We start from the raw sequence: 25,504 nt of genomic DNA, 5'->3' as shown, positions 1-25,504 counted from the left end.
TGGTTCAATAGGTGCGAAATGCTAGGTATAAATACTGACGTATTTTCCAGATACTAATCCAAGTTCAATTAGTTTTATTTCAATCCGTGATATAGAAAACCAAGGAATTATATACCTCTATAATTGAATATCATAGCATTATTATCAATGTCAAACCAAGTTACTATCGACAACGCCGAAGAAAACATTCTTTCTAAATATCTTTAATATATCTTACAATATCGATTTATATTTCAACAATACTTGATGTAGCTCATCTCAATATCCTTTATAAACTGTGGTACGACATACTATAGAACTGAGGAGATACGGCAAAAAAAAAGCTCGAATGACTGGATAGTGAATAAATGGCGCTGGTTATCTATAGTTCAAAGTTAGAATTGTTATATCCTGCATAATGTCTCTCCAAAAAAATAAATGTGTGGAAAATCTAAAAAAACAAATGCCATCCCCTGGAATCGAACCTGGGTTTCATCGGCCACAACGATGTGTACTAACCACTATACTAGGATGGCTTGTAATTGTTAAAGGGAAGGTTGATGGAGGTTTATATATACAAATGTACATATTTACCCACCCTTGCCTAATATGTTGTAATTTATTTGAGAGTGGGTTATTTTCGGACTTCGCGATATTATTCATAGTTAAACTGATATATGGAAACTAACAAGGCATTAAAACACTGAGACTGTAGTATACAACTTCTTACGCTAAGTTCGTGACTTCAAGTTTATGTAGTAACTGTGTCTGGAAACTTCCTCCCTCTTCTTTGTAGTGTAACCTAAAAAGCGAACGATTTATAAAGTCTTCTTTATATCCTACCAAACTGCACAGCATCGAGTCATAACAGCATGCATTATCGCAGGTAAAAATTTTCACCATCCCTCGAGCGAGAAAGGACAGTACATTCAGTATACGCCCAATTGAAAATTGCACTTTCTACAGCTACGAGACATACGGCATGTGACTGAAGACGTATCACAGGCTACTAGTGAATAATGTTCATGTTATATTCCCGCTCTAACAGTCGCATTTTACCATTGATAGAATACCATAAAAATGCATTGTTTAACATTCTGACAAAAATTCTGCTGTCCAATTAAAAAAGGTACATTATGGGCAGCCTTATCAGATTGCTCGGTCTCCTACACTCTTTAACATCCACGAGTAGAGCATTCTGTATGCCTTCTGAACTAATCAATAGAGGTTGTATTGAGAAACTGGAATTACATGGACCTTTTGCGCCATCCACGCGGGCCGAGCTTTATAACAGCACCTTGAATATAATTACATTAGCTGGCTGTCTAGGTAATATATCATTGACAAATTTCAACATCTACTATTTTGAAATAAATCAGTTCCTTCTTGCAATCAACAACAGTCGGGTCATATAGGATACCACGCGATGGATGAATTGTTCGAGGGAACAAGATGTGGCCAGCGAAGTTTGCCTGGCATAAATCGCCACCTATTCACAACATCTGATATCATGGGGCGATAGAGACATCATTGACTGAATCATTACTCATTTGACTGTCATAACTGGGGGAGTGTTCCAGCAAAGCGCAGTTATAGGATCTGGAATCGAATATCACGTATCCAGTCGCCGAGAAGGCCATTATGGGGAGGCGGCCAAATCAGGCAACTACCGGGCTCCAGAATGTTTCACTGTATCGTCTAGTTCACTAAAGACAGGATCGCGAGTCAATTACATTCGAACAGTTAACAGGGGTCTATGCCCACACCACAATTGTAGAAACTAGGGTATGCTAGGCGTTAAGGTTTTAATCAAGAACCGGGTATTGTAACAAATAACTGTTTGCGATCAAAGACCTATGGATAGCGGCTCTATACACTGAAGTCGAGATAAGCTTAAATTATGAGCGCATTGAGTTCTAGGACGATAAAAAGTCCAAATGTATCATTATATTACTCAAATCAAGCCAGATGAAGACCTAGCAGAGCAACGGCTGATTCAAGAGAGTTATCAACTGACAATTTGGGACGAAACGTGACCATGAACTACGATTTGGTAAGGGAGAAAGTTGTTTACACCTCATCCCGTTTAAGGTTCAATAGGCGTTCTTCGTTTGGCATAATGCGAAAACTCTTTTAAATCGGCAACTTCCATTCATTCCAAAAATAAAATAACTTTTATTATTTCAAGATATGGAACCAAGAAATTGTGTCACTCTAACTTGATACCATAGTATCATTTTTGATGTGCAATCAAATGTCTATCAACAAACTTCAAATGATTAATTTTCTCATTAAATTTCATCGTTTTGAGGCTTCCACTCGAAAGATTTCATCAGGTGCAAGTCTTGGATTGTGTCTGGTGCACTACTTATTATTTCAATGGCTAAATCATGAGCTACTTAGCTACTGTGATTTTTTCCAATTCTTCGGTCGCATGCAGTCGCATTCGATATGAAAATTACTTTCAATTTGTCAAAATGTGCATTAAGTTCTTGTTGTGCATCATAGATGCATATGCTATCGTTTTTATTCATTCATAGTCGTTCCTTAGGGGAGAGGAGTTGGAATAGTTATTTCAATGAGATTGAAACACAAATATGAGCGATATCCCTTGTCAAAAGATGTGTAATCTCCTATTATTCCTATATCGAGCTAGCATCCACAATTATAGCACCTACCAATGATACATGATTTGTACTACCTCTTTTTCTTCTACAGCATTTTGTTTTCAATTCAAGAACGGTTGCACATTTTTTTGACAAACAACACTAAAAGATGTTATCAAAAAAAAGGATAGTATGTGGAAATAATAAACCGTTGAAGCGCCAAAAAATGAGCCCACACCTGCCTAATTCGCGTCTTCTAGGCATCCAATTGACTATTTCAACACATTCCGGACCACAAGTTGTCTATCACTACCCGCCTGCTACCGTGGAACATATCTCAGAGAGGCAGCGTCAAAGGAACCAGAAATCTGCAACACTTGACGACAGGTTAACGAATGGAGTTACCGAAGAGATCGATAAGAGAAATGGTAGCATTGTGGCAACTTTAACAGGTCAATCTCTTAGATCTAATGACAATAGAACTATTGGTGACGGAGGCAACAGCAGCCCCAATGTTGAAAGCCCGCTATCATCTAGCCTTCAAAATAGAGAGTCAATGATTCGAGATCACCTAGAAGAAAACCAGAGTGGGCAGGAGCAAAGTTCAGAGTCAGAATCTTCAGGTCTGAGCGATAGTGAAATATCTACAGATTATGCGGATTGCTCAAGTCTTTCGTCCTCTTCTTCAGACTCACTTAGTGATCATAACATTAGCTCAAATAATACTCATGTTGAAAATACCAATGATGATCGCATTAATTTTGAGTTTCATATTCCTGGTACGATTGGCAACAGTGTCAATTCTCGAGTCTCTCAAAATTCTAGAATGCTACGATCAAAAAGCTCGCAAATAAGCGCTGCAAGACTTTTAGATATATTCAGCAAAGATACACAGAACCGAAGAGAGTCGCGCGCTTCTAAAATATCAACAAGTTTAGCTGCTTTGAAGGATGTAGATGTGGAAGAACAATCCGAGGATGATTTGGAGCTACTTGCAATGTTAGATAGTGGAGAAATATACATGGATGAGCAATACTTTGACAATGATTTTTTTGTTGATACAAGAAAAATATTTGGTTTTGAAATTGAACTTGTAGCGGAATTTTGTAGTCCTGAAAGATCGATGTGTAATACGCGATTCGAGTTCACTATAGACCAATTCTGCTTTTTAGGTCTCCCGATACATGTGGATGCTGACGGAAATTGGAGAAAGTCTAAAAAAAAGAGACGCAGCAGCAACAGATCAAAAAGATCTGGTAGCATGAGTGCAAAAGACAGTCGAACACATTCGCATTCATCAAAAGAACGAGATAAACATATGGGACACAATACGAAGAAACCTGTTCAAAAAGTACAAGAAGAAGTGGAAGAGTCAAATGAGAAGACAACTGATAAACAGACCAGTCATTTGAAGGATAGTTCTGACTTCATTAAAGATGATCTCGAAAAAAATATGGATATGTTCCATGTTTGTTTTATTATGAATCCACCACTTGTAGAATATAATGAAAGAGTAGATGACATGTTTCATTACGTTGTTGCAAGGTTATCTCTTTTTTTAAGATATGCAGAAGCTAAATCCAAATACGTTTCGACGCAGTGTAATATAATTTTGAAGGAAAGGGATAACGTTGTGAAATTTTCAAAGACATACAAGGCTATCAGTGGTCCAGCACAAAGAGCCAAATATTTATATCAGAGAATTTTGGCCAAGTCTTCTTTAGCCAGAGCTTTAACTACTTGTGTGGAAAAGATTCAAAAGGATGAAATGGCTTGTTTAGAGATTGGAGATGATAAAGTCATCTCTTTGCAGATTCCAATTCAAAGTGAATTTCGCGTTTTGCCCAATATCAAACTCGATCCTGTGCTGCGAGGATCTTATTTAACTTCAATTTTAAACAGTAAATTCATTGAGGCATCGTCGTCTAGAGAAAATGAGAATGATGGATTATTTGAGAAAGAAGAACAAGATGACAGCGATGATTTACTAAACTATGCATTGATCTTGCTGGACGAACCTGCCAATATAATAGGGGACCTGGAAACCTTGTCGTCGGAAGATGACATAGGTAATGTAATTTTAACACATTTAATAAAGCATGTTCAACCCTCAGTGCCGTTGAGATCTTATCAACATGTTATTAATAGACTGTTAGGTACTACAAATGAAAATTCAGGCCTTGGTTCCCAAAGTTCTTTCGAAACAAGCATGTTGCGCTCCTGTGCGTTGCATTTAATTTATCAGAGACATGCCAGAGTTATAATTCCGGTCAGCTCTAAGGGAACATACATTGTCTCACCATTGGCACCAATAAAAGGATACTCAAAAAATGATTTTACGTCAACTGTTAGCTATTCAGTACTCAATGATAAACCATTGATTTATCAAAACCAGGAAATTTTCAGTAGAAAATTCCCTTCCTTACCTTCTTTGCCATCTTTTCTGAACCTCTTGTCAAATGGAAAACCAAGAACATTCGGAACAATAATACCTTCAAAAGATCATAAGCCAATTTACTTGAAGGCATTGGTTTGGTTGATAAGATATGGTTATGTGACTCAATTATTAACGTTTGTATGTATAAGAGTCGACAAGCAGATTAAAATGGCTGTTGAAGAGGATATGGAAAAAGAAGCACCAATTCTCTTTCAAAGCAATACAAAACGCGATCATGCGGTGGTAGATAATGTTTCGAAAGGTCGTGATAATAGCGTCTCTGGAGCAGATGCCCTTAAAACCTTTCAAGGAGTAACCTCATTGAATTATCAAAGTGAAGAGGAAGAGGAAACCGATTATGGGTATGATGATTTGAATATGGAGAGAGATTATACAATTATATTAGAACCAGAAAGGGCCACAGCCGTTGAGAAAAGATGGATAATCAAATGTGTTCAAGACCAGCCATCAGACGTGAGAATAGTCTTCAACAAAGTTTTCAAGTACTTTAATGGTAGAACACCAATGGAATCGATTATGATTCGAGAGGGCATCTCTAGGCACGAATTAAAAAAAGTAATCGTTTCTTTGGATAAATATTTAATAGAATTTCACCATTGGTAGTTAGGTCAGTCAAATAAAAACAGTTTTAGTACGAGGACAGTAAATATTTTAGAAAATAGAATTTATTTTTCTGGTACTGTTGAAGAAAAAAGTGGGTACAAAACAGGCACTCCAAAAACAGCGCCACTTGATTGTAAAAAAAGAACACTAAACATAAAATAATAGACTTCAAATGGCTTACACATTTGTTTTCTGATTTTCTTCTCTCAGGAAAACCTTTTGGAAAACTTATATAATATTGAATAATTTGATATGATAATGACTTCAATAATTCAAATGAAATTGTTTTGAATCCGGAACAAACTTATTCGATACAGACGGATTGAAATGTGGTCTTGCTGACATGGAATTATTATTCGATTTTGGAATCTCCGCAGAAGACTGGGTAGCAGGTGATGGGGGTATCATTGGAGAATCCACATTGGAGCTTGGAGGTGGTGGCATTGGATACATCATCATATATGGATGTGGGCTATTTGGTTGCTGAATTGGAGATCCTGGAACCATAGGTCCCATAGGATAGTGCATAGGATGATAATAATATGGCTGGAAATATAATGGGCTGGGAGGCTCTTTGTAACTTTGGCGTTTATAAAATTTTTTTTTGCCAAAATTGTTATAATTGTAATTGAAACTGTAACTGTTATTTTTAGGAATATGAGTATAATTATTATTATACGGATTTTTATGATCAAAATGAATGTTATCGTTATTCATTATTGGTTTAACTGTAATAGCATTACTGTTTTGATTTACGCTGCCAGCAGATAAACTTTCAAAAGTATTTGCAGAATTTGTTAAACCTGTAGAATGTGACACTTCTGATATCGCATCAGTATTACCATCACCATATATTGAGGTCTCAGTTTCACTTTTTAAACTGTAAGATCTGCCATGAGAGCGATTGCTACCACCAGAAGGATTCGATAATGATTGATGTCTTAAATGTGGTAAGTAGCCAGAAATTTCAAACTCTGGATGAAAATGGTGCGAACTAGGAATAAAGGGTACCATAGGATTAGTTTCTAAAGATCTTCTTCTACACATATTGATAGGTGGAGGTGCTAAATTAACTTGAGGAAGTGAAAAAGATTTTGATCTTCCATTATATTCATGCCTATTATTTTTTCTTGTTAACCTTTTGCCATAATTATCACCAATGACCCTATATTGAACATGCATGGTTTTATTTAAAAAAATTGCATGATTTTCCTTTTCTAATGCAGATGCTGCAGCTGATTCAGTTTCGAATTGTATAAAGGCAAAAACTTTTGTTGATTTAGAGATTAAATTGATATCAACAATTTTGCCATGCGTGGAGAATCTGTCGAATAATTGTGATTTTGTTAGGGAAGAATCCAATTGACCAACAAAAATAGATTTTTTATCGATATTATCATTTTTATTCCCAATACTGTTCGTATATGAATGAATGGAATGAGAGTTTACAATGGCGGAATCAAAACTGTTGTAAGACTTATCGAATTGGTCCTCAAATTGGTGGTCGCATTGGTGGTGATTGAATTGATGATCGAAATGGTCATCATCTTCGCCGCCATCGTCATCACCATCATCATGATCATGATCATGATCGTCATCATGATCGTCATCGTCATCGTCATCGTCATCGTCATCGTCATCGGCATCGTCATCATCTTCGTCTTCATTCGTCTTTTCGTTGTTATTTTCAAATGATTTAAACTTATTTACCGAGAGTAAGTTCAGGTATTTTGGTACTTCAATATTTTGAACCCATTCAACATTCCAATTGGACAATGATCTTAAATTCGCAAATGCTCTGATTGCATCATCTCTAAATGCAAGTTGAACAAACCATGAAAACGCAGCATGTGAAGAATTATTGGTTGATCTTTTAACGTTAACTTGAATATCATTTTGACCTTGAATTGGATTTTGAATTTGGCTTCTATCCGGTACCAATTTTTCTAATTCCCCAAATTTTGCACATAAAGCAACAACTTCACGAAATTCAATAATTGAATTGTGTGTTATATATAAAGTACGATTCACTCTTGCAGATTCACAACGTAATGTTCTACCATTGAGAATAGTTCCTTTAGCAATTCTTAAAGCACGTTTAGCATCTTTGTCATTGGTATATTGAACAAAGGCGTATGGCCTGTTTGCCCGGTCACGCAAGACTTTTACTCTTGCTAGCTTACCATATTTTTTGAAATTTTCAGTGACAGAAATGCATAATTCGTCGTCAGAAAGTGAAGCAGCCAAACTTGCAACGAATACACATGAAGAAGGGCGATCACGGAACTCGACGGTGGTGGTGCTGGATTCCGTTTTCTTGGCGGGGGCAGATGTGGAAGATGATTCCCCTGAGACCTTTATATCTGTCGAGTCTGACGTTGTAGCTGTCGTTGCCGCTGTCGCTGCCACTGCAGTGCCCGTCCCCCCAATCACTGGACTTTCCCGCTCTGGTGGTGCCTCCGCAACGAGCCTGGGATCGACTTCATTCTCGTTTATCTCATCAAGTAGTTCGTCGTTGTCGTCGCCGTTATCAGATTCCATGGACGATACTTCGGTCGGCAAGAATTGGTGGATGTCAGCACTTATAACATCTTCATGCTTCAGCGGCACATCGTTTGCGCCAAAAGAGTCCGACCCAGACTTCTCGCTACTCAAAGGCTCCTCGCTCGAGACAGCAGGGATAATCCCGTTCATAATTCCACAGAAAGAAAATAGCAAACAACTAACGCAACCGCAAACACAACCGCGCTCAGTCACCAATGGCTCGATGACGTATGCTTTGCAAACTGGATAGCAACCAAAAAGAGCAACACCAACAGTAAAACCGCCTCGGCAGGACTACTTTATATGATCGCAAACACCAATCCTTTCTAGGTGCCCTTGAAACGACACACTGCTGTTTACTGATCTTATCACGTTTCAGAATACCGAAAATACGATACAAACCTTCGAAACTGTGAACCTGAAACCTTGGTGCATCAACGCAAGCAAGCTCGAAACACAAACAAGCTCGAAACACGGAGAAGGAGTTTATATAAAAAAAAGAGTTCACGAAAACTCGACACAGGTCTGTAACCCCAAAAGACATGTATAAAAAAAGGTCACAGACACAAAAACACAAAAATGTGATAGATCAATTTAAATCAAATAAATTGGGATGAAAACAAATCAGGTCAGAACAAATCAAATCAATTAGAAAAAGGATAAAATTGTGCTTCGGGGACACCGGCGCCACCGGATGCAGCGGAACCCGCGGACCGAACCCTTCCCTACCAAGTAGCCCCTCTCAATGCTATACCAGGAGGCAAAACAACAGGCTGAAAAGCAGTACAAAGCAGTACAAAGCAGTACAAACCGCTATTCAATTATCAGTTGGTCGTTCCAAGGCCCATTCACCTGGTGATATCATCCAATTTATCTGGTGATATCATAATGTAATAAAAACAATACATCAAAAACAATACAAATAAACAATGCACGAAAAACCTAATAAGGTATCTGCGTTACATGTTAATAGGAGCGAATGCGGTGGCGAGCTTAGTCGGGGTTACGGCGTGCCATATCTTCAGCAAAAAAAGTAGTAACGCTGCAATGAGACAACCTGGGTCAAACTGAAACAAACAGTGCCTTTGTTTTCTTCTTCGGCTATCAATGCTTGCTCTTGATCCGATGCACTCTGGGCCGTTCCTGCGTGAAATGTTTGCTGTCAACTTCACAGCGGTGTGCCGTAATAATAGAGCTTTGTGTGGTAACCAAACAATGCACAGATCATTTTTCTTTTTTGGGCGTAGCAGCGGAGGATTTGTGATGAACTCCGCAGCAGTAGGCTGCTGCAGAGAGGCAGAAGAGGAAAGAATGTTGCGGCGCCTGCATGAGGAATGTGGCAAACACATTTCCTCGGGCGCGATTTGCGACGAGAGAGATGAAGACAAACACGTATGCGATAAAGCGGGTGGCAGCAACCTCCTGATTTCACGTTTCCACGGACGACTGGGGCCCCTTGGCCTCCTCGGCGTGGTTGGGCGGCAGGACTGTAACGTCCCTCTGCCACCCGAAAGCACGAGCTACCAGGGTAAACCGGTGGAGATGTAGTAGCATTCTCCTGGACATTATGGTACGGCCTGTTTCAGCGCGTTTCAGCGCCTGTGCCAGTGCGTGTCTTGCCCCAACTCCATGTTGCCATCCCCTTTGCGGAAAACGACAGGCGCACCCTGCGCTTACGGGCATTGTCGCCAGTACCAACGCATGTGCCAGATCTCCGGCGACATGTCTGCTATTTATTGCATGTTCACATACCTATCCAGCTCGCATTTCTGCTACTTGTTTAGGTAATTGGTCACGTAACTGGCCAGGTACGGTTGTGGTAGGACTTCTTGGGGCACTCTTCGCATTTTAGTGTCCGTTTCGGGAAATTATATGAGATAATCCATCTGGATCGCTTTATACTGCATTGCATAGCATTCGCTTACATTGCATTGCCATACGGTGCTTCGTTCCATATGGCATTATGGAATGTCAAGCACATATAATTCCACGAAGTTCCACTAAGTTCTATTAAGTTCTACTAAGTTCTGTTAAGTTGTATTAAGTTGTATTAAGTTCTATTTTGTTCTACTAAGTTCTATTTTGTTCTACTATATTTTTTTATACATTCAAATATGCGGTCCTAATCCAAGCCCGCAGCTTCGACATCGTCATCGTTGTCGTGCATGTCCTCATCGACGTCCATACCGTCGATGTTGTATTTTGTAGAGGGCTCGTGGTTTGGTAAGACTTCCAAACCCTCTTCCTCCTCCTCGTTGTATCCGGTACCACGCGTCTTACCCGTTTTCAGAACTACTTTGACGGTTTCTTTGTCCCGGATCTCGTTCCTCAAGATTCTTATTGCCAGCTTGTTCAATATCTCGTTCTGAATTAGTCTATTCAATGGTCTTGCACCCATGTCACTGGAGTAACCGTACTTCGCCAAGAAGTCTTTGGCCTCCATGGAAACATCAAGCTTGTAGTGTTTATCGTTCTCTTCAAACCTGTGTTCGATCTCTTTCAGTCTGATATCGACGATTCTGTGGATGGCCTTTCTCGATAGCTTATTAAAGATCACAATACCAGAGATCCTGTTAATGAACTCGGGTCTGAAGTGTTGCCTAACAGCACCCATGACCAAGCCTTTTGTTGCCTCTTGTATCTTTGATCCTGGCTGTGCCGATATAAATTGTGCACCCAAGTTAGATGTCATTATAACAATACAGTTTGAGCAGTCTACGGTTTTACCCTGTCCGGATGTGATTCTTCCGTCGTCGAGCATTTGCAGCAGTACGGTCAAAACATCAGGATGCGCTTTTTCAACCTCATCGAACAAAAGAACAGAGTATGGTTTGTTTTGCAACTGATTAGTCAACAATCCTCCCTCATCGTAACCAACATAACCGGCTGTTGTACCCAATAACTTGGACACCGAATGTTTTTCACTCAACTCCGAACAGTCAACTCTAATGATCATATTTTCATCATTGAATAAGAAATTAGCGACGCGTTTAGCCAGTTCAGTTTTACCGGACCCTGACAACCCTAAAAACAAAAATGATGCGGGTTGTCTTGGATTTGCCAAACCTGATCTTGCTAGTCTAACAGAATTTGAAACGGCTTTTATTGCTTCCATTTGACCGACAACTTCTGATGAAAGCTCACTTTCCATGTGAATTAGTTTTTCATTTTCGGACTCTGTTAGTTTCTTCACTGGGATACCTGTCAACCTTGCTGCTGTCTCGGCAATTGTGTCTGAGTCAACAACATTTTGAATCATTGAACTTGCACCTGCACGCTTCTCTTCTTCTGCAACTTGTTGTTCTAATTCTGCAATTTTCCTTTTAATATCTGGAATAGCAAAATATCTCAAATCTGCAGCTGTTGCATTATCATATCTACGCTCTGCGTCTAGTGCTTTATTTTCTAGATCATCCAATCTTTTTTTAGCCTGAGTTAGTTCCTCGTGACCATGTCTTTCCTCTTCATAACGCTGTTTCAATGGTTTCAATTCCTCTTGCAAAGAGGCTTCCTTTTGTCTTGCTTGTTTCAACCTTTCCTTTGTAGTTGAATCAGAATCTTCATCCCTTTCTAGGGCTTTAATTTCAACTGAGATTAATTGTAATTCACGCTCTTTAGAATCTAATTCTTCCGGCTTTGAATCTCTTGCAACTGCGACCCCAGCACAGGATATATCGACCAAGTCGATAGCTGAGTCTGGTAATCTTCTATAAGGCAGGTATCTCTTCGCCAATTGAGATGCTGCCACTAAAGCACTATCCAAGATCCTGACACCATGATGAATTTCGTATTTGGGTTGTAAACCTCTTAGGATTGCAACCGTTTGCCTAATTGTTGGTTCGGGAACTTCTATCTTCTGAAATCTTCTCTCAAACGCGCCATCTTTTTCAATAATTGATCTATACTCGTTATTTGTTGTAGCACCAATGACTTTCAATTGTCCTCTCGATAGAGCAGGTTTCAAAATATTTGCAGCATCATCTTTACCATTACCCATAAGCATGTGGATTTCATCGATGAAAAGAACTATCAGGGTTTTCGAATCTTCAACCTCCTTCAAAACACCCTTTAGTCTTTCTTCAAAATCACCCTTATATTTTGCACCAGCAGTCAAAGAAGCTAAATCCAAACTGAAAAGTTTAGAGCCTTGCAAAATAGTTGGAACGTCATCATCAATTATTCTTTGGGCGACACCTTCAATTATTGCTGTCTTACCAATACCAGGCTCACCAATCAAACATGGATTTGATTTGATTCTTCTTGCTAATACTCTGATAGTACTCCTTATTTCTTCTTCTCTACCAATAACTGGATCCAATTTACCTTGTCTTGCTTGTTCTGTCATATCTATAGCGTATTTGGTCAAATACTCCAGAGGTGTGTTGGTATCGGCACCACGAGAATCTATTCTTTGGTTACCTCTCAATTCCAAAGCTTGCTGCTTTATTGCCTCAATATCCACTTGACAGTCCTTAAACAGCTGCTGAATTGAAGAGTCATTGAACAGGGCGAATAAAATGTGATCCTGCGCAATGAATGTATCCTTTTGTTGCTTTTCGATCTTAGCAGCATCCTGTAATACCTGGCCCAAGCTGTAACTTGGAGTTATCTGCGCAGGTGCAGGGTGTTGTTGTGGGATGCGTACCAACGCCCTGTTGACCGCTCTTTTAAAAGGGTCATAGTCATAGCGGGCTCTCTCAACCAAGTTCTGTAAATACGCAACAGAACCATCTTCAGGTGTCTCAATAAACGCGGCCAAAATATGAATAGGCTGCAATTGAGCATGTTGATGGTCCTGAGCGAGCTTTTGAGCAATCGTCAAAATGTTCAGTGCTCTTTCAGTGAATTGGGTTTCGTCGTTCATCTGACAATTCTATGTTTGTTATTACTATTGATTTATGTATCTTTGAGAAAACAAGAAACAAGGATATTAAAATGAGAGGTTTCAACAGTCTCTGACATTGCTACTCTTCTTATATACACATGTTCTGCTGGCTCATTCAGAAGGTTCCTAACTTACATTCAACCCTTAACTTCAACGAACTCTCCAGGAACCTCCAGAATTTTCTGGGAGGCCCGCGCTGTTTTCCAGAACCATCATTATACACGAAGAATTGACAGTAGTACATTTTGAGGGAGAAGAACGTCCTGAATGGCTTCAATCAGACAACTGCCCCCACAGAGTGAACCTGAAGCGGAAGCTACCTTCCGTTCCCACTGATACATACGGTCTATACCAGCGTGGGTTGCGAAGTCAGCTCTTGCCTGCTTCCTTATGATTGCTGACGAAATAAATAATGTTGAATTAATAAAATAATAAATACCCGAATAAATATATATAAGTGGATTTAGTATGCGAGCTGGCGCAACCAGGTAAGCTTCCACATTTGCAATGGAGACCTGTTACACTACTATACCATAAAGCTCTCACCACACCCACAAGTTCCCTTTGAATTTGGATTCTTGAAGATGAATCTGGAAGATAGCTTATCATCAACCCAGTCCATCTCGCTTCCAACAATGCTAAATAATGCTTTTGAATCAATAAATACCTTCACACCATCCTGCTCAACCACCTCGTCAAATTTTCCAGGTTCTGTGATGTATTGCAAGTCGTAAGTTAAGCCGGAGCAGCCTCTATTCTTGACGCCAATTCTAATAAGCTTAGGCTCAGGCTGATCTAGCAATCCCTGAAGATGCGATATAGCCTTCGTGCTCAACGTTATTAGGGCTTTGCGCGGCCTTATTGTTCTCTTCCTTTTTTTCTTAATCGAATTCTCAGTGGTGACTTGCTTTTTGCTTTCCTTTGCATCTTGCGCAGCTTTTTGAAGTTTCATTTTGGAGTCCTCCTCCTGCATATTGGCGTCTTGGTCTTGCTTCTTCAAAGTGCTCTTTGCAGGCATAGCGTAGCTTGACCACTTCATCGGAGAGAAAGAAGGGTTGTGACTACCCTGCGGGCCACTGGAACAGTGACCCTTGATCTGTTCTTGTCCCTTACGTAACGAAACTAGTTGAAAATTCCACTGTGGTGATACTGTAGAAGATGCCGTAGAAGTAGATGGAGGTGGTATACTTGAATCCGAGTTTCTTCCAAACTTGCTATCACCTTTTAACGAAATCTGCAGAAATCTCTTTCCGTGTGAGACAGACCCCGAATTTTTCGTTCTCGAGCAGTTCAACTTCGTCGCACATCCTCCAAAAAAACGTTGCGTTTGACTTAGTTGGCTCAGAAACCCCATTCGGTCCCTACGTATTACTTGCGCAATCATCTTCTTTTTTCGCCTTTGGTTTTATTTAACTAATGTACTCCAACGTCCATAAATAATCTTTTATACCAAACCTCAACGTCTGAACAATCGTCTTATACTCTCGGTCCTCGAGTAACAGCTACAAAAGATTGTAGAAAGATAAACTGTTACTCTTCTAGTTTGTTTCTTCTCAAGTATACCTAACGAATAAATTGTAAGCCGTCTTTCGGCTTATGTGCATGACTTAAAAAAGGTCCCCGAGCAAATCAGTGAGAGGATGGTTACTGCCGGGTAACCGAATTCATAGATTTACACCCGATAGCCAATCATCGTACTTTTGATTACGAAGACCTCATCACCCGGCCAAGACTCATTCAAACTGACTCATGTCTCTCTATAATCCATATGCGATGATTAATTTCGCTTTATACTGCTTGCTTGTTGTTATCGAACGCTAGCCGTACAGCCGAGAGCTTGTGATCGCCATTACGATGTAGGGCGATGCACGTATGCGAATTGCATAGAACAATGCATGTAGTTCATTAATTGCAGCAAATTGCCAATCGAAAAATCGACGTTGCATTAGATTATATGCTGCGTATATAAATGTAAGAAAAATGTTTGGTTGATTCAGTTTCTGAACCAATCCGGATCTTAAAATTGTCTCTAAGTGTATTATAACTACTATCGTGTTATGGGTATCTTGCTTTAAAGACATAATCGTAAGAATGAACAATAAAGTTAAGGTGAGTAATATAATGTGGAATATGAGTTTGTTTTAATCACCCGGAATATGCAAATTTCGACTTTTGTCTGATACCTTTACCATATTTTAATAAAAGTAATGGCACTGGGATCAATGCGGCAGCGAATAAGCCGAGTAATAGACCTGCCCAATTTGTTCCCATACCATGAAACATGTAACCTGCGAAAAGAGGGAAAGCAGCACCGAACATAGACCTTAAAAATGTATTTGCTGCGACGGCAGAAGCTGCTAATAGAAGATATGATTCGATAATATAGTTCAGACATGGCAAGAAAATGCCAATTAAACCAAAACCGATAAAGGAGCCACCAACGGTCGGAACCATCCAGTGAACTTTATTATGGTAGTTACCGGTCCAACAGAACCATAAAATTCCAATGGAAAATGAAACACCGGCAAAAACCATTGGGATCAATCTCGCTTCTGGAACCAAACCACCATTCTTTCTCACTCTTCTCAGATAATCTCTTTCACAGACCCAAATCAAAGCACCACCAAAGAACATACCGATGATCAGGGCTAAATAGGGCAATTCACCATTTACTCTAAAGCCGTAACCTTCGACGAAAACAATAGGATATGCCTCCAGCAATAGATAAAGAATACCATAAACAAAAGAATTGTACATTGAAACAAATAACAAAACTGGTTCAGTGAAAAGCATCACAATAGGCCTTGTAACAGTTTTTTGGACAATTTCCTTTATGGATAATTCAACATCTTCATGAGCGGCATGAATACCCCAGTTATTTGTTTTTTTTCTCATCATGACTGCCTTATTAACTAGAATAGTTGGGTGATGAGTTTCTTCGAAAAACAAAACGATTGAAACACAAACCACCGATGCAAAAATACCAATAACGTATTCTAGCCATCTCCAAGTGGTATGTTGCACGATATAGGATCCTATAACGGGTGCAATAATAGGACCCACAAAAATACCTAGTGCAAAAAGACAGATAGCTTTACCTCTGAGGTTGGTGTCGAACATATCAGCGAATGCTGCAGGGACAACAGCCATCGGTGCCGCACCAATAAGACCACCAAAGAATCTACAAATCATAATCGTTTGTAAATCTTTACCTGTTGCTACAGCAAATTGGAAAATCGCATAGCCAAAAGCCGCAATACAGAGAACACCCCTTCTCCCATAGATTTCTGACAGAGGTGCGTAGATAACTGGAGAAGCCGCAAACCCAATAACGAATAACGTAACACCAAGAACAGCAACCACCTGGATGACATGGTAAATCTCGCAAATTTGAATAACTGCTGATGCAAAAATGGATGAACCCATGGCAATAGCTATACAATTCAAACCCAAGATAACACAAGTCAAAATCTTCTTATTCATAGGCCAATTGAAGGGGTGTATTGGGTCATTGGGGCCGTCGAACGTCACCTCGTAAGCATCTTTGCTGGGCAGCGATGGCGGGAATGGCCTATCACCACCCATTGGTGGACAATCACTGTAATCTACCTCTACCCCCCCTTGTTCATCCACCGAGCCTGTCAGAATTCTTGACAGTTTTCTCGTCGCAGCGATATCGCTCTCCGCTGCCGACGTCATAGACGCATTATCGTAGCCACTGCTCACAGCTGTCCGGGCCGCAGCCGTAAACGTAGCTGGCTCACCTTCCGGCACAGCGCTTATCGAACTTGCGTCGCTACCCTCTCCCTCATGTGTCCCTGTAGACTCAGATGAACCCACAGAGTTTCTCGTCAAGACTTTCTCTTCTGCGTTGGACTCAGAGCGATCAGTGGTATTGGATTCCTCAGAGTACGCAGCCATCTCCTCGATGTTTCTATATCTAAGATGTCTTGAGAGTTCGAACAAATATAAATGAGAGTGCTCTAAGTCTCTTCAACGTGAAATGAAAGAGAAGATTCGTTACGAACGGAACAAACTACTCTTTTGCTGGGTTGAAAGAGAAAAACTACTCCTTCTTCTTAAATACTTAAGCAATCTATTTATTTCTCCATTCCATCACGAACACGCAATCTCTGGAAAATAGTGTTATGATGATAAATGCAATTACGATGCAATATCCGTGGAAAATGTACCTCGTTCGAAGCTTGGCAGGAGGGATAACATACCCAAAGAGGAAATACGTACGGAGGTACCTGCTTTAAGCCCGATGATCTGGAAAAAGGGTCAGAAACCTGGATGAGCCTAAAAAGGTTGCCACGGGGCCGTCTAGCCCGTCAAAGGCAAAAATGAAAGAAAAACAAACAAAACCGAAAACAGAGTTGCTTTTTTCTGTGGGTTTCCGCGGAACCACATAATTTTCGATTTGGGGAATAGAGTTCGGTTCATTGGGTTTGCAAGGCTGAAACGCTTGGTGAAAGGCTCCAAGAGTTCCGCCAATGGCGCAACCGGTGTTGAGTGGTCATCGCCAGTAACAATGCTCCAAGTGGTAGGGACGTTATCGTTCTTTTGCAGTGGTCTTGCAAGCGAAATGAAAGGGTACAGATTCGCACACTGGCGCTGCGCAGCTTGTTTCTTAGTGGACGGCTTTCTCACGAGACACTACGGTACCGAGAGATCGCGGCTGTAGGGTCTCCTGCGCGCAATCGGTCTTGCCACTGGGAGTTTTCGCCGACTGTTAGCAGGCTCAGGCGAAGGCGCATCGCGGAAGAAAAATTAGTGTATATGTTTACTTATGTTATTAGGTAGTCTTGTGGGTGTTCATATCGCAGCGGTTTCTCTCTTCAGCCACTTGTACGATATGCTTTGGGGCTGCAAGAAGGGTCTGATAGAATGCCAGATCCTTGCGTGGTGCTCGTTAACTTGCAGCTTTTCTTCCTTGGTCAGCATTTTGACATTGATGAGCTTCTTACAGTAGGGAACTAGAGTGAGATTCTCAAACGAAAGAAATTTTTTGCCCTCGAAAAGGCCGCCAGAAGACTCTTTGACTAGAATATCGTTTTCTATCCTGATGCCGTATTCGCCATCTTTGTAGTAACCCGGTTCGTTGCTGATGATATTGCCTGACTTAAGGGGAAACTTCAATAAGTTGGGCCTGGGTCCGATACCGATAGGACCCTCATGGACGTTTAGGAAAGAGCCGATGCCGTGGCCTGTCCCGTGTCTGTAGTCTAGACCATGTGACCATAGGAACTGTCTCGCCAACGCATCAATGTGGAATCCCGTCGTGCCCTCTGGAAAATGAAGTCTCTCTACAGCTAGGTTGCCTTTCAAAACCAAGGTGTAGTTGGTGACTTCCTCTTTGGACGGGGCTGTGAAATGGATTGTTCTTGTTATGTCGGTTGTGCCCTCCGTAAACTGCGAACCGCAATCACATAGGTAGATCTTAGTTGGGTCAATCATCGAGGATCCTTCTGCTGGTGGTGAATAGTGTATCACTGCTGCGTTCGCACCTGTTGAGGATATAGTCTCGAAGGAATTACCCATATAGTGTTTTTGGGTCTTTCTGATTTGATCCAATTTTTCTGCGGCACTGTATTCGTCAATGAGCGCATCGTGTTTGACCAGTTGATCCTCCAACCACGCGAAGTATTGCGCCAAACATACAGCTTCTTTGACTTGAGCAGAACGTGCATTTCTGATTTCGTTCGTATTTTTGATAGACTTGAACATATCGATTGGTGAATGAATCATTTTGCATGGCGAGGCGGAAATTTGGCGAACCAATTGCCACGAGGAATTGTCTGGGATTAAAAAGGTTTTAGGCTTTTCACTCTTTGATAATTCAATACAACAGTCACGTAGTTGGTTCCACACTTCCTTGTACGGCTTGACAGTGATCTGGTTATCCTTGAAATAGAGTGCAATTTCCTCACTGAATTCGTTATCTGTGAAAAGAATAGTTGCATCCTTTTGGATTAATAAATATGCATAAAAAACAGGGTTGTATCGAATGTCCGAACCCCTTAAATTTAGGAACCAACAAATCTCATCCAATGCAACAACTGCTAAAGTTTGTGATTCGTGGTAATCTTTGTGTAGAGTTTCCATTAGACGTTGTTTCTTGTCTTTGTATTCCTCACCACAATATTCAAAGTTCAAAAGTACCAGTTCATTCAACTTTCTTTCTGGTACGGGCTCAAATTCACTCCATATGCAATCTATTAAATTTTCCTCCACCGGCACTAGCTCAACGGAGGCACTCTCGGATTCTAAAACCTCTGTTTGAATGAGTTTCCCAAAGGCTTTCACTTGTTCATAGCTAATTAATTTTGGATCAACACCAATTTTTACAGTTTTACCTCCCAGACCCAAAGACATTTCTTTTGCCTCACGAATACACCATTGTTGCCAAGTCAATTTATCTTCGCCTTGTCTTAACAAGGTCCAGTTAAAATCCAACTCTTGCGATGCTTGATTGAAATAACGTCCATCAGTACTCAGCACGGAGCTACCATCAGGGTCATTCTCATTGAAATTCAACACATTTCTTGTTATACATGCGACACCTGCCGAACCTGTAAAGCCAGAAATGAACGCCCTCCTTTCATCCGCGAACGAAACATACTCTGACTGATGTTCGTCTTCGCTGGGAACGATGTAACAGCATAAATCTCTTTTCTTCATCAATTTCCTCAAACTCAACAATCTACCTGTTGTATTCATTTCTCTATTTGACTGACACAGTGAATCCGAGGAATAAATCGATTCATTGCCGGTAGAGCCTGTCCCCGCACTACTGCCGCGCTTTCTAGCGTTTCTCCTCCTGCTGTTCTCCAGCTGCTTTAAGAACAAAGAAGACCTCCTGTTTTGTCTCGATAATAACCCTGGTGAGCATGTACAGTCTGCGCACGGCCTGAAAGGCCTTGCACTTGCATTTGACATTTGTATACCGGCTCCAGCATTTCGTCCACTTGGTGCAATCGACATCAGTGAAGGCCTAGTATTTAAGTCTTGAGTTCTAGTCGTCATTTTTCACACAAATGCGGCTGTTTCTTTTACAGAAATCAAACCAACAACTCCTAAACTTGTGTTAAATAGCTAGCAATCTCAGTGCTGGTTTTATCTCCCGATTACCGTGCTACGATTCCCCCTTCAGCAGATCAAGAAATAAAAAACGGAAGTAGTAGATTGTTAACCGAACAATCTTACTTCCAGCTTTGTGAAATATACCTTGCAATGTTGATACAACTCCGGATTAAATAACGAATATCGAGTACTGCTGCCTCACTGCTATCTCAGTCTTATGCTATAACGTTAGCAATGTCAAGATATATATGTAAGCTACTTTTGCTGCATCTAAACGGCAGACCACAATACGAGTTATTTGCTCTGAAGTCCAAAAGAGATCAATTACAGGTGCAAGTTTCTAGAAAAAAAAACGTCTCGCTGACAATTTCCAGACGGTAAAACTCGCTTAAAGTTCTTTTTTGATGAATGTTACCCTGAGGAGTACACAAGATCATGACGAACGAGTGTCCGGCTCGCTTGATTCTTTTTTTTTTTTTCAGAGCTTCACGATTGACTTGATTCCCGGACAAAATAGACTTCGGTCTATAGGTTACGTGTTAGGGAAGAGTTCAAAATGGGCGTTTACATGAAATAATTGATGTATCGATAAAGAGGTTCATGCCTGCTCGGAATTGTGTCAGCAGGTGTTCAGGGTCTAAGCGTCAATTGGAGTGGGTATTTGTCAGTCCAAATAGGGTTCTAGGGAAATTAGGTATCCATAGGTTGTACGGTAGATGGATGAACACTCGATAAAGAAATCTCTGTTGAGTACTTCTGCCGATGAGAAAAGGCTATATAGGACACGCATATTGAAGTTCAGAAAATCACATACACTTTATGTTCTGCTGCTTGCGTCATTGGCTATTCTACAGTTCATTGCGATCGCGTTTTTCACAAGAGGTTTCCTATTGACTAGACAGGTGCTGGATAACGTAGCCGTCAAGGATACAGAGTATGGGAAATTTGATAAAGCCGTCGTACTTGTTGTGGATGCACTGAGGTTTGATTTTGTTATACCAGTAAATGAAAATGACCCAAAATTCAATTCCTATTATCATAATAACCTCGATTTTTTATATAACAGTTTCTGGGACCAAAAAAGCGGGTCCTCGTTGTTATTGAAATTTATTGCTGACCCACCAACAACTACACTACAGAGACTCAAAGGGCTCACTACTGGTAGTCTCCCCACATTTATAGATGCCGGCTCTAACTTTGATGGTAGTGTCATCGAAGAAGATAATGTCATAAAACAGCTTTATGAGCAAGGCAAGAAGATTTTTTTTGTTGGCGATGATACTTGGGATAACTTGTTTGCTCCATTTCTGGCTCCAGAGAGTGAACCATTTGAGTCGCTGAACGTATGGGATCTTGATACTGTGGACAACGGTGTCATGTCTTACTTCGAGAAACATCTACTAGGCTGCGAAAAGGGACAAAGAAAGGAATGGGACCTGCTTATCGGGCACATGCTAGGTGTTGATCACGTCGGTCATAAATATGGTCCAAACCACTTCACGATGCGTGAGAAATTATTGCAAGTCAATAACTTTGTCAAGGAAATAGTTTCGGCCCTGGATGATGATACACTGCTGGTGATTATGGGGGATCACGGTATGGATCACACCGGTAATCACGGAGGTGACTCCAAAGATGAACTTGAGAGTGTTCTTTTTATGTATGCCAACACTCCAGGTCTTTTTGGCAACAAAGAAGATAGCACCACCGCATATGATATAGCTAATTTAGGTGAGAAGTATAGACAAGTCAACCAAATTGATCTCGTTCCTTCAATCTCGTTACTGCTAGGGTCTCCCATACCTTTCAACAGTTTGGGATGGCCTATTGATGAAATTTCTAATACAGAGAAAGAAAGGAACCTTTACTCTTTTTTAACTCTAAATCAATTATCTCAGTATAGGAATGAGTCTCATATGGTGATTCAACCAGAAAGAAATGATGTTTTGCAACAGCTATGGGATGATGCTATGGAGGATCCTTCTTCAGGAATAAGGTACCAAGTGGAATTTTTGGAAATATGTAAGGATTTATGGACACGGTTTGATTTTTGGAGTATTAACACTGGCATTATACTACTGTCAATATCTCTAATTCTTTTACTGGATATCACAAAACTGATACCGTCAATTGTTGTCAGTCAAATGGTCCCCGAGTTTGTCCCCTGGATTGTAATGATGTCCTTGGTATCAAACGCATGCTTTCATGGTATCTTCTATGTTTTTCGTCAGCCAGCATTCCTAGAGGATACGCTCTGGTGTTCACTTCTCGCAACTTCGGTGGGAATAACTGTCGGTTGCTGCATTCCAATTCTAGATCGTTATAGTGTAAAATGGATTTTTATTAGATTTCTGGAGGATCTATCTGATTATTGGTCCAGAATAGGTGCAATGCTATTGACTATCCATGCACTATTGTTCACATCTAATTCATTCACTATATGGGAGGATAAAATTGTAAGTTTTCTCCTTATCACATTGGGAATGTTGACTCTTTACGAATTCGTATTTCTCCCAAGAAGACATTCCACTACTGCTTTACTAACTGCTACGATCAGTGAAAAGCAAGGGATAGCCTCCGGAGCAAGTAAGGGTACTGCAAATTCCGACTCCTTACCTCTGACAAGGTTTGCTCGTCTTTTAGGAGTTTACCATTCCGTTGTGCTTATAGTGTGCACTAGAATAGCCTCCACAATTACTATATGTAGGGAGGAGCAAGGTGAGTTTTGCATACCAAGCTTCACGAATAAAACAAATTATTCATGGTGGTGCTTGGGACTGTGTTTGGTGATAGTTGGTTTACTTCCAGCATGCATTAAGGGTTATTATAATTTATCACTGTCATACCAGGCAGCTGCCCCTATATGGGTGGACATATTTTTGAAAGGTCTCCTTTTCACAAATTTCATTTACTGGTCAGTAACCGCTCTAGAAAATACTGTAGCGGATTGGTCATGGAACGCTACGATATTCAAGTTTACGCTTGCACGAATTATAGCAGGGTTCGCACTTATTGCATCAAACATCGGTTGGATGATGGGTCCACTTTGTGTGAAACTCAATGTTCATAATACGGATACGAAGTCCCATCAGGCGACAATTTTAGGCTATGGGAATGCGTATGGGGCACAATATTTTCTCTTGGTTATCAATGCCTTCATGTGCATATTCCTTTTCAACAAGCCTTTGGCCCAAATCTCACTTTACTTGATGGTCAACCAGCTGCTATCCATTATAGAAATTATTGATCTCTTGAAGCTCAAGGAAAATATAGTTGGCCCATTTGCACTAGGACTTTTAGCATATTTGCAGTTTTTCACGACAGGTCACCAGGCAACTATTCCATCAGTGCAATGGGACGTTGGGTTTATTCTTTCGGGGAAAATCACATTTCCATTGACGCACTTGGCTGTTATTCTCAATACGTTTGGTCCACATATAATAGTAGCCCTTTCAGTGGCCCTATTAACGCTATGGAAGCAGCAACCAGATGTACTTAAGCCTCAAACACTTTTGGGTCGCATCGTCTCGAATTGTGGCATGTTATTGGTTTACAACACTGTCCTCTGCCTAAGTTCGTTCATATGGGTAGCATACTTCCGTCGGCATTTGATGGTTTGGAAGATCTTTTGCCCGAGGTACCTATTTGCGGCTATGAGCCTAATTGCCATACAGATTGTGGTTACCTTTGGAACAATTGCATTTGCAAGCGGGCGGCTGATAAGGCAAATAAACGACATTTTTTGGAAATAGACATTCGTTCAATCTAGATTCGCAAGTTTGTATAAATAGATAATACAATTAAAAGTCACGCTTGAACTCTTTTGCAAGCGTTCACAATAAAAGTACAGCCGTATTTATATAGTCATTGCTCATCTTGATAAAACCTAAACTAACAAATACTTAGAAGAAAGCCGTATCTAGTTCACCAAATTCATCGTCGAACCCGTTATTGAAAGGTTCATTACCAAAATCTCCAAATATGCTATCAATTCCGTTTTGTGCAGGGAGCGCTTGCTGATTGTCTTGATGTTGCTCCTCATTCGGCTGTAGCACTTGCTGAGGGGTGTCAGACTGGCTTTCTGCTTGATCTTCAGATTCGTTGAGCTGACTTGAAAGATGTACCTTTGCCTGAGCTTGCAGCAGTCCCGGTAATTGCTGGGGTGACTGCTGCGGTAAATTTGGTTGCGCCAACTGCTTGATTTTGCCGTCATCAAAATGACGCTCCATTTCTAAGTGTAAATGCATTTGTTGCTGCTCTTTCTGCTCCTCCTCTTTCCGTTTACGCTCCTCCTCCATCTGTAGCCTTCGTTTGTCTTCTTCTGCAAGGCGAGCCTTCTCCTTTTCCGCCTCTTCCAGTTCCTTTTGTCTTTGAAGAGCTAACGCCTTTTCTCGCTGCTCTTTCTTCAATTGTCTATGGTTGCTCCAGTAATCCGGGGGGGCTTCACTTGTATCACTTCTCAAATGAGAAAACTTGTTCCTATGGAAAACCACTGTATTCTCCTGAGATCGCAACCCGAACTTCCTCAGATAATCTTCCAAAATTTCCGAATTTTTGTCTTTGTTATTACTAGCTGCAGCAGAGGCTCGTATCTTGTTGCGCAAAAAGTCAGAATCCTCGCTCAAGTTCCATTTGTAGTTTTCAGCTTTCTCCTGAAGACCGCTCAGTTCTTCTTTTTGCGATTCTAGTTTTGTCTTCAAGCTCTCCACGTTAAGATGTCCATAGACTGTAGGTGGCTTTATTTGTCTATTCGCTACTGGCTGTGTCATTAAAACGTCCATAAATTCCGCAGACCTCACGAAATTAACCATGAGATACGACCGATATGATAAAGTGTCACTTTCGTCGTGTACTATTGAGCTGACCTGTTCAGGCTTCAACCGTGAATTTTCGAATCGTTGCTTCGCACGAAGCTGCTGCTGTTGTAACAGCTGCTGCTGACGGCTTGATTTCCCATGAGGAGTACGTCTCTTCTTGATCACTGCCATCCTGATGTCGCTTGGTTTGACTACCCTTTTCTTTCTTGACCGCCATCTACTACATCATGTCATTTTGAGTATCTGAAGGTCCGATGTTTCTCTTGTATGTTTTTACGTTGAATCGCTTGGGACGGTGATACATATAAAGTGCTTCATGTTTGAAAGAGCTCACCATATTATGCATAGGAACGCAGACGGCAGCTTATCATCTCCTCGCGGCAGTTTGGCATTTTAGAAGAACCTAGGCGAAATCCTGTCTGCGACTACTCAGAGGGGCCCACTGTGAATTAACAGTCATTTTGAAAGCTGCATTCAAAAACAGTGACGGAAAAAGACGTATATTAGCAACCTCAGCGAGTCCGAG

The 25,504-nt window shown here is 40.7% G+C and overlaps 8 protein-coding genes and 1 non-coding gene across 9 annotated transcripts; 2 read left to right on the top strand and 7 right to left on the bottom strand.

Annotated features, from left to right (window-relative positions):
- Positions 1 to 443: 443 nt before the first annotated feature.
- HG535_0Etrna3H lies at positions 444 to 515 on the bottom strand. Its single transcript has one exon. It is a non-coding gene; the product is annotated as a tRNA-His (tRNA).
- Positions 516 to 2,754: 2,239 nt separating this feature from the next.
- On the top strand, positions 2,755 to 5,646 carry NPR3 (Npr3p; the record flags this gene model as incomplete). The annotated part of the gene is made up of 1 exon (XM_037289308.1): positions 2,755 to 5,646. One exon carries the CDS (start codon positions 2,755 to 2,757, stop codon positions 5,644 to 5,646), a length of 2,892 nt encoding a protein of 963 aa, XP_037145203.1.
- Positions 5,647 to 5,910: 264 nt separating this feature from the next.
- On the bottom strand, positions 5,911 to 8,340 carry RIM4 (Rim4p; the record flags this gene model as incomplete). The annotated part of the gene is made up of 1 exon (XM_037289307.1): positions 5,911 to 8,340. The coding sequence occupies one exon, from the start codon at positions 8,338 to 8,340 to the stop codon at positions 5,911 to 5,913; it is 2,430 nt and encodes an 809-aa protein (XP_037145202.1).
- A 1,972-nt stretch (positions 8,341 to 10,312) lies between these two features.
- On the bottom strand, positions 10,313 to 13,054 carry HSP104 (chaperone ATPase HSP104; the record flags this gene model as incomplete). The annotated part of the gene is made up of 1 exon (XM_037289306.1): positions 10,313 to 13,054. The coding sequence occupies one exon, from the start codon at positions 13,052 to 13,054 to the stop codon at positions 10,313 to 10,315; it is 2,742 nt and encodes a 913-aa protein (XP_037145201.1).
- Positions 13,055 to 13,601: 547 nt separating this feature from the next.
- On the bottom strand, positions 13,602 to 14,459 carry ISA1 (Fe-binding Fe/S cluster assembly protein ISA1; the record flags this gene model as incomplete). Its single annotated transcript, XM_037289305.1, has 1 exon — positions 13,602 to 14,459. One exon carries the CDS (start codon positions 14,457 to 14,459, stop codon positions 13,602 to 13,604), a length of 858 nt encoding a protein of 285 aa, XP_037145200.1.
- Positions 14,460 to 15,220: 761 nt separating this feature from the next.
- On the bottom strand, positions 15,221 to 16,996 carry TPO1 (polyamine transporter TPO1; the record flags this gene model as incomplete). Its single annotated transcript, XM_037289304.1, has 1 exon — positions 15,221 to 16,996. The coding sequence occupies one exon, from the start codon at positions 16,994 to 16,996 to the stop codon at positions 15,221 to 15,223; it is 1,776 nt and encodes a 591-aa protein (XP_037145199.1).
- Positions 16,997 to 17,893: 897 nt separating this feature from the next.
- FRA1 (aminopeptidase P) lies at positions 17,894 to 20,104 on the bottom strand (the record flags this gene model as incomplete). The annotated part of the gene is made up of 1 exon (XM_037289303.1): positions 17,894 to 20,104. One exon carries the CDS (start codon positions 20,102 to 20,104, stop codon positions 17,894 to 17,896), a length of 2,211 nt encoding a protein of 736 aa, XP_037145198.1.
- Positions 20,105 to 20,877: 773 nt separating this feature from the next.
- On the top strand, positions 20,878 to 23,913 carry GPI13 (mannose-ethanolamine phosphotransferase GPI13; the record flags this gene model as incomplete). Its single annotated transcript, XM_037289302.1, has 1 exon — positions 20,878 to 23,913. The coding sequence occupies one exon, from the start codon at positions 20,878 to 20,880 to the stop codon at positions 23,911 to 23,913; it is 3,036 nt and encodes a 1,011-aa protein (XP_037145197.1).
- Positions 23,914 to 24,063: 150 nt separating this feature from the next.
- SNF6 (Snf6p) lies at positions 24,064 to 25,149 on the bottom strand (the record flags this gene model as incomplete). Its single annotated transcript, XM_037289301.1, has 1 exon — positions 24,064 to 25,149. One exon carries the CDS (start codon positions 25,147 to 25,149, stop codon positions 24,064 to 24,066), a length of 1,086 nt encoding a protein of 361 aa, XP_037145196.1.
- Between the last annotated feature and the right edge of the window lie 355 nt (positions 25,150 to 25,504).

This window comes from Zygotorulaspora mrakii, chromosome 5, assembly GCF_013402915.1.
Source record: "Zygotorulaspora mrakii chromosome 5, complete sequence".
Taxonomy (NCBI): Eukaryota; Fungi; Ascomycota; class Saccharomycetes; order Saccharomycetales; family Saccharomycetaceae; genus Zygotorulaspora; species Zygotorulaspora mrakii.
Note: the sequence above shows the minus strand (reverse complement) of the source record. Positions and strands in the feature narration are given on the sequence as shown.